Below are 16053 nucleotides of genomic sequence, written 5' to 3'. Positions count from 1 at the left end.
GAAGGATGTTCAAGGACCCAGGAAAAGTGTGAGGACTAAAGTTCTGAGTTAACAGCGTGAAATCCTGATGAATTTCACTCTAAGGCCAGGTCATCTCCTGATCGTAAGCAGAACAGGTAGAAGGTAATAAGCAGGCATCAGAAGAGCTGCTGAGAAAACTGGGCAAAGGGAGCCAGCCACCTACAAAAGAAATGGGGAGGCACCCCACGGGTTCCCTGAGATTAGAAAGCATGCATTTCCAGTGGCACTAATTCAACCAATGATTTGATTTTCCCTAAGTGGTTCACGAGCACAGAAGTAGAAAAAGCAGATGAACACACAGGTTAAGAGCGAAGGATGCAGCACACAGCAGGGGTGATGAGAGAACAAGGTGAGGGACTGAGGAGGTTAAGTCTCCCGTCCGCACCACAACAGCTCTTCTCCATCTGAGATAATTGCTAATAACACATCTACAGCGGTGTCTTCATTTATTACTTTACCATTGGAAGTCTCTGAATTCAAGTCTATTGCTAAATAACACAATTTGAGAGAAGTATTCTGATAAATAAAATAGTGTAGCCAAAGAAAAGGTGGAGGGAGAGAGTGCAACATGACCCACCAGATCCTCATGAAACAACAAACGTAAAAGATATACATAAAAAGGTAGATAATTTTCTTTAAAACACCAGGATTCCAAGACGATCAATCAAACTAACTCCATTAGAACAATACATTCACTAAAGGTAAACCACATACCTGTTTTGATTCTGTAGGCTTTTTCTCTGGTGTCCGAATCTTATTAATTTCAGGTCCAGGATTATTTGTATCACTTTTACCTAAGAAAATATTTCAAAATTCTTATAAATTGTCTCCAGTAGATGTTACAAAATGCCAATGACTATCCAATATTAGACAAAGAAGTAGAATATTTTAAACATTTTTCAACAATTATTAATTGATTATTACTGCTTGGGTTTTGTTCTTAAATTTTCAGAGTTGCAATTTCTCTGCAAGAAAGAAAATTTGTAAATGAAGCAAATCTCTCTGACAAGGCAAAAACTTAATAAGGGAATAACCTTAAAATATCAAATAACTCCAAAGATAACTGCCCATTCTCCAGGAATTTACAGCCTCATTTTCTTAAACTAGACATAGAAAAGGCCTATTTATAAAGGCTTACTACTTTGGCCATTTACGAATGTAATTAAGCAAAAATCCAAATAATGCGTCAATGTAATTTAGTAAAGGAATCTAAACTAAATAAAGATATTCTGAAAAGAATGCAGTTATACTTTTAAAAGTAATAGATATCAAACTAAATATAAGTGGATGACAAACATTAAAGGAAGCAATATTCAGGTTAAAAAAATCACAATTATAATAGACAAATAATGCTAGTTCACGCATGTGAAAGGCTTTTAATCTATAAGAACTAACTACTGGATATTTTAAATCCCTTGAAACCAAATCCTTAATTTGGATTCTTCCTTGAAAACATTCTTTTAAGAATGCCACTGGAACTTTGTGCCAGAATAGCCTTACTACTAAACCTTAAGAAATGAAAACTACAATGTCTGAGAGGAAAAATACACTGGATGGAATTAGCAGATGTTCAGACACTGCAGAAGAAAAACTTAGTGAACCTGAAGGCATAGAAATAGAAACACTGCAAGGTGAAACACAAAAAGAAAAAAGAATTTTTTAAAAGATGAAAAGAGCATCCATGAACTGTGGGGTAACTTTAAGAAGCATAATAAATGGGTAGTTGGAATTCCTGAAGAGAAAAAGAGGTGAGACAGAAACAATTTCTGAATAAAGGTCAAAAATTACCAAATTGATGAAAACTGTAAACCCACAGATACAAGAAGCTCAACAAACCACAAACACAAGCAGCATGAAGAAAACTACACCAAGGAATATCATTTTATCATAAACAAATTACTAAAACCAGTATAAAAATAAGTTCTTAAAAGCAGTCAGAGAAAGAAAAGACATGTTATATACAGAAAAGCAAAGATAAGGATGACATCAGATTTCTCACTAAAAATAATGTAAGCAAGAAAACAGTAGAGTAACATCATTAAAATACTGAAAGATAAAAACTATCAACCAAGACTCTATGCCCTGTAAATAAAAACATTTTCAGACATACAAATGCTGAAAGACTTCATCGCCAGCAGACCTGAACTACAAGGAATATTAAAAGAAGTCCTTCAGGCAGAAGAAAAATTACTGAAATAGAAACATGAATATACAGAAAGAAATCAAGATTACCAGAAGTACTAACTACATGGATAGATATAAAAGATTATTTGTCTTATTATTTAAAACTCTTTAAAAAGATACTTGGCTCTTTAAATGAAAATAATAACAATGTTTGAGGCTTATAACATAGGTAAAAGTAAAATAAATGCATGATAACAACAGATAAAAGACCAGAAGAGGAAAATCTGAAATACTGTGAGGTTCCTTTTCTGTACCTGAGTGGTAAAACATAAATTGGAAAGTAAACTGTGTTAAGTTAAAGAACTCTCAGAATGGGAGAAAATATTTGCAAAGGAAGCAACCGACAAAGGATTAACCTCCAAAATATACAAGCAGCTCATGCAGCTCAATATCAGAAAAACAGACAACCCAATCCAAAAATGGGCAGAAGCCCTAAATAGATATTTCTCCAAAAAAGATATACAGGTTGCTAACAAACACATGAAAGGATGCTCAACATCACTAATCATTACAGAAATGCAAATCAAAACTACAATGAGGTATCACCTCACACTGGTCAGAATGGCCATCAACAAAAAATCTACAAACAATAAATGCTGGAGAGGGTGTGGAGAAACGGGAACCCTCATACACTGTTGGTGGGAATGTAAATTGATACAGCCACTATGGAGAACAGTATGGAGGTTCCTTACAAAATTAAAAATAGAACTACCATACGACCCAGCAATCCCACTACTGGGCATGTACCCTGAGAAAACCGTAATTCAAAAAGAGTCATGTACCACAATGTTCACTGCAGCACTAATTACAATAGCCAGGACATGGAAGCAACCTAAGTGTCCATCGACAGATGAATGGATAAGGAAGATGTGGCATATATATACAATGGACTATTACTCAGCCATAGAAGGAAACGAAACTGAGTTATTTGTACTGAGGTGGATGGACCTAGAGTGTGTCATACACAGTGAAGTAAGTCAGAAAAAGAAAAACAAATACCGTATGCTAACACATATATATGGAATCTAAAAAAGAAAGAAAGAAAGAAAAAAGGTTCTGATGAACCTAGGGGCAGGACAGGAATAAAGACGCAGGCATGGAGAATGGACTTGAGGACACGGGGAGGGGGAAGGGTAAGCTGGGACAAAGTGAGAGAGTGGCATGGACATATATACACTACCAAATGTAAAATAGATAGCTACTGGGAAGCAGCCGCATAGCACAGGGAGATCAGCTCGGTGCTTTGTGACCACCTAGAGGGGTGGGATAGGGAGGGTGGGAGGGAGATGCAAGAGGGAGGGGATACGGGGATATATGTACATGTATAGCTGATTCACTTTGTCATACAGCAGAAACTAACACACCATTGTAAAGCAATTATACTCCAATAAAGATGTTTAAAAAAAAAAAAAGATATCCCACATCCAAAGACAAAGGAGAAGCCACAATGAGACAGTTGGAGGGGCCCAATCACAATAAAATCAAATCCCATGACCACTGGGTGGGTGACTCACAAACTGGAGAACATTTACACCACAGAAGTCCACCCACTGGAGTGAAGGTTCTGAGCCCCACGTCAGGCTTCCCAAACTGGGGGTCTGGCAACGGGAGGAGGAATTCCTAGAGAATCAGGCTTTGAAGCCTAGTGGGATTTGATTGCAGGACTTCGACAGGACTAGGGGAAACACAGACTCCACTCTTGGAGGGCACACACAAAGCAGTGTGGGCATCGGGACCCAGGGGAAGGAGCAGTGACCCCACAGGAGACTGAACCAGACCTACCTGCTAGTGTTGGAGGGTCTCCTGTAGAGGCGGGGGTTGGCTGTGGCTCACCGTGGGGACAGGGACACTGGCAGCAGAAGTTCTGGGAAGTACTCCTTGGCATGAGCCCTCCCAGAGTCCGCCATTAGCCCCACCAAAGAGGGGGGTAGGCTCCAGTGCTGGGTCGCCTCAGGCTAAACAACCAACAGGGAGGGAACCCAACCCCACCCATCAGCAGACAAGTGGATTAAGGTTTTACTGAGCTCTGCCCACCAGAGCAACACCCAGCTCTACCCACCACCAGTCCCTCCCATCAGGAAGCGCACAAGCCTCTTAGATAGCCTCATCCGCCAGAGGGCAGACAGCAGAAGCAAGAAGAACTCCAATCCTGCAGCCTGTGGAATGAAAACCACATTCACAGAAAGACAGACAAAATGAAAAGGCAGAGGACTATGTACCAGATGAAGGAACAAGATAAAACCCCAGAAAAACAACTAAATGAAGTGGAGATAGGCAACCTTCCAGAAAAAGAATTCAGAATAATGATAGTGAAGATGATCCAGGACCTCGGAAAAAGAATGGAGGCAAAGATCAAGAAGATGCAAGAAATGTTTAACAAAGACCTAGAAGAATTAAAGAACACCTAGAAGAATTAAAGAACAAAGAAGCAGAGATGAACAATACAATAACTGAAATGAAAAATACACTAGAAGGAATCAATAGCAGAATAACTGAGGCAGAAGAACGGATAAGTGACCTGGGAGACAGAATGGTGGAATTCACTGCCATGCAAGAGAATAAAGAAAAAAGGAATGAAAAGAAATGAAGACAGCCAAAGAGACCTCTGGGACAACATTAAATGCAACAACATTCGCATTATAGGGGTCCCAGGAGGAGAAGAGAGCGACAAAGGACCCGAAAAAATATCTGAAGAGATTATAGTCGAAAACTTCCCTAACATGGTAAAGGAAATAGCCACCCAAGTCCAGGAAGCGCAAAGAGTCCCAGGCAGGATAAACCCAAGGAGAAACACAACGAGATACATAGTAATCAAATTGACAAAAATTAAAGACAAAGAAAAATTATTGAAAGCAACAAGGGAAAAACAACAAATAACATACAAGGGAACTCCCATAAGGTTAACAGCTGATTTCTCAGCAGAAACTCTACAAGCCAGAAGGGAGTGGCACAATATATTTAAAGTGATGAAAGGGAAGAACCTACAACCAAGATTACTCTACCCGGCAAGGATCTCATTCAGATTCGACGGAGAAATCAAAAGCTTTATAGACAAGCAAAAGCTAAGAGAATTCAGCACCACCAAACCAGCTCTACAACAAACGCTAAAGGAACTTCTCTAAGTGGGAAACACAAGAGAAGAAAAGGACCTACAAAAACAAACCCATAACAATTAAGAAAATGGTAATAGGAACATATACATTGATAATTACCTTAAACGTGAATGGATTAAATGCTCCAACCAAAAGACACAGGCTCGCTGAATAGATACAGGAACAAGACCCATATATATGCTGTCTACAAGAGACTCACTTCAGACCTAGGGACACATACAGACTGAAAGGGAGGGGATGGAAAAGGATATTCCATGCAAATGGAAATCAAAAGAAAGCTGGAGTAGCAATATTCATACCAGATAAAATAGACTTTAAATAAAGAATGTTACAAGAGACAAGGAAGGACACTACATAATGATCAAGGGGTCAATCCAAGAAGAAGATATAACAATTATAAATATATATGCACCCAACATGGGAGCACCTGAATACATAAGGCAACTGCTAACAGGTATAAAAGAGGAAATCGACAGTAAAACAGTAATAGTGAGGGACGTTAACACTTCACTTACACCAATGGACAGATCATCCAGACAGAAAATTAATAAGGAAACACAAGCTTTAAATGACACAATAGACCAGACAGATTTAATTGATACTTATAGGACATTCCATCCAAAAACAGCAGATTACACTTTCTTCTCACGTGCACACGGAACATTCTCCAGGATAGATCACATCTTGGGTGGCAAATCAAGCCTCGGTAAATTTAAGAAAATTGAAATCATATCAAGCATCTTTTCCGACCACAACGCCATGAGATTAGAAATCAATTACAGGGAAAAAAAATGTAAAAAACACAAACACATGGAGGCTAAACAATACGTTACTAAATAACCAAGAGACCACTGAAGAAATCAAAGAGGAAATCAAAAAAATACCTAAAGACAAATGACAATGAAAACACAACGATCCAAAACCTATGGGATGCAGCAAAAGCAGTTCTAAGAGGGAAGTTTATAGCAATACAAGCCTACCTCAAGAAACAAGAAAAATCTCAAATAAACAATCTAACCTTACACCTAAAGGAACTAGAAAAAGAAGAACAAACAAAACCCAAAGTTAGTAGAAGGAAAGAAATCATAAAGATCAGAGCAGAAATAAGTGAAATAGAAACAAAGAAAACTATAGCACAGATCAATAAAACTAAAAAGCGGTTCTCTGGGAAGATAAACAAAACTGATAAACCTTTAGCCAGACTCAACAAGAAAATGAGGGAGAGGACACAAATCAGTGAAATTAGAAATGAAAAAGGAGAAGTTACAACGGACACCGGAGAAATATAAAGCATCGTAAGAGACTACTACAAGCAACTCTATGCCAGAAGAAATGGACAAATTCTTAGCAAGGTATAACCTTCCAAGACTGAATCAGGAAGAAATGGAAAATATGAACAGACCAATCACAAGCAAGTAATGAAATGGAAACTGTGATTAAAAATCTTCCAACAAACAAAAGTCCAGGACCAGATGGCTTCACAGGTGAATTCTATCAAACATTTAGAGAAGAGCTAACACCCATCCTTCTCAAACTCTTCCAAAAAACTGCAGAGGAAGGAACACTCCCAAACTCATTCTAGGAGGCCACCATCATCCTGATACCAAAACCAGACAGAGATACTACAAGAGAAGAAAATTACAGACCAATATCACTGATGAATATAGATGCAAAAATCCTCAACAAAATACTAGCAAACAGAATCCAACAAGACATTAAAAGGATCATACACCATGATCAAGTGGGATTTATCCCAGGGATGCAAGGATTCTTCAGTATACACAAATCAACCAATGTGATACACCATATTAACAAACTGAAGAATAAAAACCATATGATCATCTCAATAGATGCCGAAAAAGCTTTAGACAAAATTCAACACATATTTATGATAAAAACTCTCCAGAAAGTGGTCATAGAGGGAACCTACCTCAACATAATAAAGGCCATATACGACAAACCCACAGCAAACATCATTCTCAATGGTGAAAAACTGAAAGCATTTCCTCTAAGGTCATGGACATGACAAGGATGTCCACCCTCGCCACTATTATTCAACATCGTTTTAGAAGTGCTAGCCACGGCAATCAGAGAAGAAAAAGAAATAAAAGGAATACAAATTGCAAAAGAAGAAGTAAAACTGTCACTGTTTGCAGATGACATGATACTATACATAGAGAATCCTAAAGATGCCACCAGAAAACTACTAGAGCTAATCAATGAATTTGGTAAAGTTGCAGGATACAAAATTAATGCACAGAAATCTCTTGCATTCCTATACACTAACAACAAAAGATGAGAAAGAGAAATTAAGGGAACAAGCCCATTCACCACTGCAACAAAAAGAACAAAATACCTAGGAATAAACCTACCTAAGGAGGTAAAAGACCTGTACTCAGAAAACTGTAAGACACTGATGAAAGAAATCAAAGATGACACAAACAGATGGAGAGATATACCATGTTCTTGGGTTGGAAGAATCGATATTGTAAAAATGACTATACTACCCAAAGCAATCTACAGATTCAATGCAATCCCTATCAAATTACCAGTGGCATTTTTTACAGAACTAGAACAAAAAGTCTTAAGATTTGTAGGGAGACACAAAAGACCCTGAATAGCCAAAGCAGTCTTGAGGTAAAAAAACAGAGCTGGAGGAATCAGACTCCCTGACTTCGGACTATACTACAAAGCTACAGTAATCAAGACAGTATGGTACTGGCACAAAACCAGAAATACGTATCAATGGAACAGGATAGAAAGCCCAGAGATAAACCCACACACCTATGGTCAACTAATCTATGACAAAGGAGGCAAGGATATACAATGGAGAAAAGACAGTCTCTTCAATAAGTGGTGCTGGGAAAACGGGAGAGCTACATGTAAAATAATGAAATTAGAACACTCCCTGCCACCATACACAAAAATTAACTCAAAATGGATTAGAGACCTAAATGTAAGACCAGACACTATAAAACTCTTAGAGGAAAACATAGGCAGAACACTCTTTGACATAAATCACAGCAAGATCTTTTTTGATCTACCTCCTAAAGTAATGGAAATAAAAACAAAAATTAAAAAATGGGACCTAATGAAACTTAAAAGCTTTTGAACAGCAAAGGAAACTACAAACAAGACGAAAAGACAACCCTTAGAATGGGAGAAAATACTTGCAAATGAATCAACAGACAAAGGATTAATCTCCAAAATATACAAACAGCTCATGCAGCTCAATATTAAAAAAACAAACAACCCGATCAAGAAACGGGCAGAAGACCTAAATAGACATTTCTCCAAAGAAGACACACAGATGGCCAAGAAGCACATGAAAAGCTGCTCAACATCACTAATTATTAGAGAAATGCAAATCAAAACTACAATGAGGTATCACCTCACACCAGTTAGAATGGGCCTCATCAGAAAATCTACAAACCACAAATGCTGGAGAGGGTGTGGAGAAAAGGGAACCCTCTCGCACTGTTAGTGGGAATGCAAACTGATACAGCCACTATGGAGAACAGTATGGAGGTTCCTTAAAAAACTAAAAATAGAATTACCATATGACCCAGCAATCCCACTACTGAGCATATACCCAGAGAAAACCATAATTCAAAAAAACACATGCACCCCAATGTTCACTGCAGCACTATTAACAATAGCCAGGTCATGGAAGCAACCTAAATGCCCACTGACAGACGAATGGATGAAGAAGATGTAGTACATGTATGCAATGGAATATTACTCAGCCATAAAAAGGAATGAAATTGGGTCATTGATAGAGACGTGGATGGATCTAGAGACTGTCATACAGAGTGAAGTAAGTCAGAAAGAGAAAAACAAATATCGTATATTAACGCATATATGTGGAATGTAGAAAAATGGTACAGATGAACCGGTTTGCAGGGCAGAAATAGAGACACAGATGTAAAGAACAAACGTATGGACACCAAGGGGGGAAAGTGGCGGTGGGGGATGATGGTGTGATGAATTGGGCGATTGGGATTGACATGTATATACTGATGTGTATAAAATTGATGACTAATAAGAACCTGCTGTATAAAAAATAAATTAATTAAATTAAAATTTAAAACTTAAAGGAAAAATAGATAAATACCAATTATATTTGGAGAATTCAATATTCCTCTCTCAATATTCTTTTTTTTCCAATGTAGACAGAAAATCAGCAAAGATAAAGTAGACTTGAACAATCGTATCAACCAACTTGACCTACAGCACTAGAGCACTCCATTCTTCCCAAATGTACATGGAACGTTTATAAAGACAGACCGTATCCTGAGCCATAAAACAAATCTCAATAAATTCAAAAGGATTCAAGTCATGCAAAATATGCTCCCTTACCACAATGGAATTAAAACTAGGAATCAGTTAACAGAAAAATTCTTAGAAAATCCCCAATAACTCACCCAAAGTCACCTTTCTAAATAATCCACGGATCTAATTTTAAGAGAAACTAGAAAGTGTACTGAACTGAATGAAATAAAAATAGAACACTGGAATTTTGTGGGATGCACTACTGAGGAGGAAAATTCTAACACTAAGATACCTCTATTAATCTAAGCTTTCACCTTAACAAAATAAGTGCAAGAGTTGTATTCTGAAAACTTTTTTTTAAAAAAGGCTGAAAGTAAAGACCTTAAAGAAGAGAGAGACACCGCGTTCATATAACAGAAGACTAAATATTAAGATGTCAGCTCTCCCCCAAATTGACCTACAGATTCCACACAATCCCAATCAAAATCCCAGCAGGCTTTTTTTTGTAGAAACTCACAAGCTGATTCTAAAATGTATGTGGAAATGCAAAGGACCTGGAATACACAATTTTGAAAAAGAAGAACAAAGTTGGAGGACTCATACTACCTGATTTGAAGACTTTTATGAAGCTACAGTAATCAAGACAGTATATGTGGCATGAACAAACATATGCATCAATAGAAGACGATAGAGACTTCACACAGGCAGTAAACTGATTTTCAACAAAGGCACCAACTCATCTTAATGGAGGAAGGAGAGTACTTTCAACAAACGGTGTTAGAACAACTGAACATACATATATGCAAAAACAAAACAAAATGAGAACAAAAAAACCCTTCAATTCTTACCTCACACCACATATAAAAATTAACTCAAAGGAGACCTAATATAAGAGCTAAAACTACGAAACGTCTAGAAACAAACACAGAAGATCTTTGTGATCTTGGATTAGGCGAAAAAAACTTGACATAACACCAAAAACATGACCCAAAGAAGAAAAAATTGGATAAACTGGACTTCATCAAAAATGGAAACTTTTATTCTTTGAAAGATACTGTTAAGAAAATCAAAAGGCAAGCCATATCCTGGGAGAAAATATTTTCAAAACATATATCTAATTAAAGATTTGTATCCAGAATGTATAAAGAACTCTTATAACTTCGTAAGACAAACCAGTAAAAAAATGGACAAAAGATACAAATAGACACTTCATCAAAGATATACAGGTGGCAAATAAGCCCAATGAAAAGATACTCAACATCATTAGTCATTAGGAATATGCAAATTAATACAACAATCAGATACTATCAGATACCCATAAGCAAGGGTAAAATTAAAAAGACTGACAATACCAAGTACTAACGAGAATGCGGAGCAACTGGAAATCTCACACGTTACTAGAAATGAAAAATGGTTTGGCCACTTTGGAAAACAGCATGGCAGTTTCTTACAAAGTTAACAAATGTGCTCAACAAGCTCAATCCTGGGTATTTACCCAAGAGAAATGAAAATATGTTCAATACATATGTTCACAGCAGCTTTACTCATAAGAGCCAAAAATTAGAAATAATTAAGGATAGAGAAAAACAACTGATGGAGAGATAAAAAAAACACTGTGGTTCATCCATATAAGGGAATACTAATCAACAGCAAAAAGGAACAAACAACTGACACAGACAACACAAATAAATCTCCAAAGCATTAAGCTAAGTGAATGAAGCCAGACACTATGATTCCATTTATATGACAAACTAGAGAAAAGACCAAAGTATAGGCACAAAAATCAGATCAGTGGTTGCCCAGGGCTGGGGCTGGAGGAAGAAAGTGACTGCAAAGGGACATGAGGGAGTTTTTTGAAATGTAAACACCCTGAATCTTGATACTGGTGGTGGTGAACAGCTCTGTATATTTGTCAAAACACAACAAACTACATTCTAAAAGGGTGAATTTTACTCTATATAAATTATACCTCAATAAACCTGACTTTAAAAATTACACAGGGTAATTGTTCCTTATTTATAATTCTAGTAGACAAGAGACTACGATTTGCATGAGAATAAACTATTGCCACAGTAGCATTAATGTTTAGTATGCTACAAAAATATTTTGGGTCAACAAAAATGTTTCACAGGAGAGGGTTTTCTGTCTCAATTTTAAATGACTACCATTTAAAAAAAATCTAACTATTAACATTTTTCCAGGAAATTGGTCCCATCAATCCTAAGTGGTAGGTTACATGTAAATTTTGTGTCTGTGCACATATCCTATCTTCTGGAGAGAGGATCCATAGTGTTTACATCAGATCCCTCCTCCGAAAGGGTTATAATCTATGAACGAGTTGACAACCACACTGTTAAAGGAACCTCGTATGTTGACACAACTTGGCACACCATCAATTTAGGGACACGAGAACAGCAAAGCGACTCACCGTTTCGACTCTGCTCATGTTGATCCTTCTCCTGATGCTGGTTTTGCGTCTGCCCTATGCTGACAGGTGGGTGATGCCCAAGGCCATAAGGTATAGGAGACCCCCGCCCGTGTGTCTGTAAGAGGTTCATATTGTAGGCCATTGCTGCCTGGTGAGTAATGATTCGAGGATCAACTGCAAACCTACCCTGGTATCCTGTCCATGGTACCTAGGTTATTATAAGAAATAGAATAATTCCTTTCAGTACATTTTGAAAGGCAAACTGCTATAGTGCTATTAATTAGGAAAGAGCAAACACACACAGAGATGTTAATTTTATCAAAATGAATAACTACAAAATGAATGCTAATAGTAACAATTGGTAGAATGACTGCTATATCTCAACTGGCAAAAAAAAAAAAAACCAAAAAAAAAAAAACTCCTTGAATCTTTAGTATGTAAGGGAAAATTGACCATTCCCCTTACACACTAGGTTAGGAAGAAATCAAGGACTTAAAACTGGTAATTATTCCTTGAGGCATCAAATCATTTTATAGTCTTGAATCATTTTCCCTCAATATGAATGCATATATGTCACTGATTACCATGAAAACTGTCTTTTAAAGTCATAACTGCATAGATATATAGTTTAATAAACTCGAATAAGAGAACAGGGAAAAAATTTAAGAAAAAATTCAGTCTAAGGAGTCTCAACTCAAAAAATATGTATTACTATTTTATATGAATAACCAAATCATTTAATGTTCACTTACTGTAGGCAAAATTCCAACAGGTCATTAATTTAATTAATGCTTTTGATTAATTAAACCACAGAAACAGAAAATTTCCTTAGCTGTGTCAAAATATATAACCTCTGCATATTAATATAAAAAGAATAAACACAATGACATCTGAGCTACCACCCTTATTATTTTATTATAATACAACTGTTAAATTCAGACTCTTAGAAATCTTTAAAAGTCTCTTTGACCTAGTAAAATGAAATATAAATCCCAAGGGACTTACTATTTAAAGCAGATGATGTATAATGTTGCCAGGCTGTCTGGGAAGAAATAACTCAGCTAAAATGGGAAGTCTATGGGGAGTCGACATAAATGACATATTTCTTATTGACAGTTATTCTCATTGGCTGCCGGGAATGTGAACCATCATGACCAAGATGGCTGAAAAACGTTGGCAGCTAGGCGTTTTTGCATTTTGGGGGTGTAGGCAGGGGTGCCAAAGATCCTTGACAATGATCACCTCTACCTGAAACTGCAGTACTTATCTTAAATGAAAGAAATATTTTCTAGGCTAAAATTCCTGAATTTGGAAATATTAGTAAACAGCAAATTTTTTTAATTACCAAAATACTCAAAAATCTTAAAGAAAAGAAAAATGAGTTTTAACATAAGATGGAAGCCCTCTAAAAATCTATAGTCTTAGAAATGATTTAATAATGTTTTTAAGTGCCAGTAGGGTTTCATAAGGTGTGGAATTTCTCAGATAAATTTAGATCCAAGGGAGCTAGGCTAATCCAAACCTTTTTCCTTCCTCCAAAGAACTGTATTTTCTTAGGGTTAGTGAATTATATAAGAATGAAAAAGCAAAAGATAAAATAAAACATCACTTTACAAAACAAGAGTCCAATTTACTAGCTCTGTTAACTTTTAGCCCAATTTTCCCCAGTAAAAATATTTAAGACAATACAAAGGCTTCTCAATCAAAACACCCAATTTACAGATTTCTTCATAGCCACTGACAATATAGTAACAAATTTTAAGCAACAGTTCACATTTCTTTGGTCATAAGAGCTGCTTTGAAAGAAGCTTACAGACACTGAAAACCAAAAAAAAAAAAAAAAAAAGAGAGAGAGAGATTAGTAGAACACTATTTGAGATAGCCACTAATTTAGTGAAGCCTATTTTATCTAATTCAATAGAGAGTATCTTAAACATCTACTTACAGGTAAAGGCACGGACATAACTACATTCCCTCCATAGACAGCAGGTACATAAAGAATACTTGTCCCCGTGTGAGGATCTATTCTTTGAACAGGGCTTGGAGATTTCCCCAAATTTGGGTGAGGTCCAAGAGGAGGTGGAGGAGTATATGCTCTAATAGGATTGCCAATAAGTACAGAAGGATTGGGCTGAACTGAAAAACAAACAGAGAAAGGATGCACTCAATAGCTGTACATATTCACGTAGACAAAAATAATTAAAATCATGCAACAGCAAAACACATTCCCCAGCTTTGCCATAAGGTATCTTATATTCAAAGAGTTATCAGCGTGAAAGAGTAGAGCATATTAAAAAAACAATCATTTTACCATATTCCCTAAAATTAGCTTGAGATATACAAAGAATTCCTTTTAAAAACTAGCATAATTTTAAATGTCTTGCAAGGAGCTGGAGATGTGTCCTTCAAGAGAGAAAACCATACAATAAACATTCTTCTGACACTAGAAAACGTAAACAATTCTTCAGAATAAAGTTTTGAGTTGCAGCTGTAACACAGCCACATACAAAACAGTTAAGCAATTATTGTTTTAAAAGCATAATTCTGCAACATTTTAAATCACATAAATAAACTTCATCTTGAAAATTTGTATAACCAACATTTGTAGGATATAAATATGTTCCAAAAACTTACGTTGCATAGGAGGCTTAAATGTTCATCCTCAAAACTTCTATATATGTACCTTGGTACCTACAAAATCACCCCTTTTCAGAAATGACATATCAAAGCATTCACAAGAACAGATGTGTTGAATAAAAGAGTTACATGAGCTTCAAAGTGTTAGACTGTGTGTGTGTGTGTGTGTGTGTGTGTGTGTGTGTGTCCCTCTCCATCCTCCTCTTTCTAAATGATGAAATTTGGAATAAATGTCTTACATCATAAAAGCAAGTTTTCATAGGGCTAATTTTTCCACTTACCAATTCCATCATTCTGGAAATGATCATTCTGGATATGATGGAGGCTTTTCCCCTTTACAGAAAAACACAAATGTATAATAATTTAAAACACACCTAGTATTAAAGAACAATAACCATTTTCCTCATCCCATGCAAAATAAATGTATATAGCAACAATTAAAATTTAAAGACTGTGAGTCTGTAATTAATAACCGTTAGATGCCTTTGAGCCAACCTTCTTTTTAAACATTAAGTCAGGGACTCCCCTGGTGGTGCAGTGGCTTAGAATCCACCTGCCAATGCAGGGGACATGGGTTCGATCCCTGGTCTGGGAAGATCCCACATGCCGCAGAGCAACTAAGCCCATGAGCCACAACTACTGAGCCCACGCACCGCAACTACCGAAGCCCGCGCGCCTAGAGCCTGTCCTCTGCAACAAGAGAAGCCACCGCAATGAGAAGCCCGTGCACCACAATGAAGAGTAGCCCCCGCTCGCCGCAACTAGAGAAAGCCTGTGCGCAGCAACGAAGACCCAACACAGCCAAAAATAAATAAAATAAAATAAAATAAAATAAAATAAAATAAAATAAAATAAAAACATTAAGTCATGGTGCTAGGCCTCAAGTTTCCTCAACTTCAAATTAAGGGTATCTAAAATTCCTTTTTCTTTTCAAATTAATTTTTTTATAAAAAGAAATATGCATCAATATGACTGAAACCTAAATTCTGTTCCTTTGCAGCTTCTCTATAAATTTTCTATGAATTAAATGATAAAGTGTAAAAGCCGTTTTCAAGGGAAAAATATCAATCTTCAACTCTTGAGGATGAGAACCTTTAAAATAATAACATGAATGTAAATATGCTTTGGGGTTTATGATATTTTGAGTATGATTCATGGCATCTTAAACCGTAAAATTTACTGAAGGAACAGGAAAATGCACAGTGTCATAATCTGCTTAAGAGAATGTACAAATTTTCTAGAAAGCAATGTGGATGTCAAAAGCATCAGAAATGTACACATGCTTTAACCCAATAATTGCACCTCCAGGAATCTAAATGTCCATCAGTAGAACATTTATTAAATAAGCAATGGCAGATTCATACAATGGCATGCTAGTCTACCATTAAAAATGATGAC

The 16053-nt window shown here is 36.5% G+C and overlaps 1 protein-coding gene across 12 annotated transcripts in view; it reads right to left on the bottom strand.

Annotated features, from left to right (window-relative positions):
* Positions 1-16053, bottom strand: part of HELZ (helicase with zinc finger) — a 164638-nt gene that overhangs the window by 48879 nt on the left and 99706 nt on the right. For all 12 annotated transcript variants that reach the window (XM_082370949.1, XM_082370948.1, XM_082370952.1 and 9 more), the window contains 4 exons: positions 14937-14988; positions 13964-14154; positions 12019-12226; positions 736-815 (listed from right to left, as the gene is read on the bottom strand). In XM_082370949.1, the coding sequence (XP_082227075.1) occupies positions 736-815; positions 12019-12226; positions 13964-14154; positions 14937-14988 (531 nt within the window). The remainder of the gene's footprint in view (positions 1-735; positions 816-12018; positions 12227-13963; positions 14155-14936; positions 14989-16053) is intronic.

The sequence above is a fragment of the Balaenoptera borealis genome, assembly GCF_965194805.1.
Source record: "Balaenoptera borealis genome assembly, chromosome: 20".
NCBI classification, from domain to species: domain Eukaryota; kingdom Metazoa; phylum Chordata; class Mammalia; order Artiodactyla; family Balaenopteridae; genus Balaenoptera; species Balaenoptera borealis.
The sequence above is the reverse complement of the archived record's forward strand: the minus strand, read 5'-3'. Positions and strand labels throughout refer to the sequence as shown.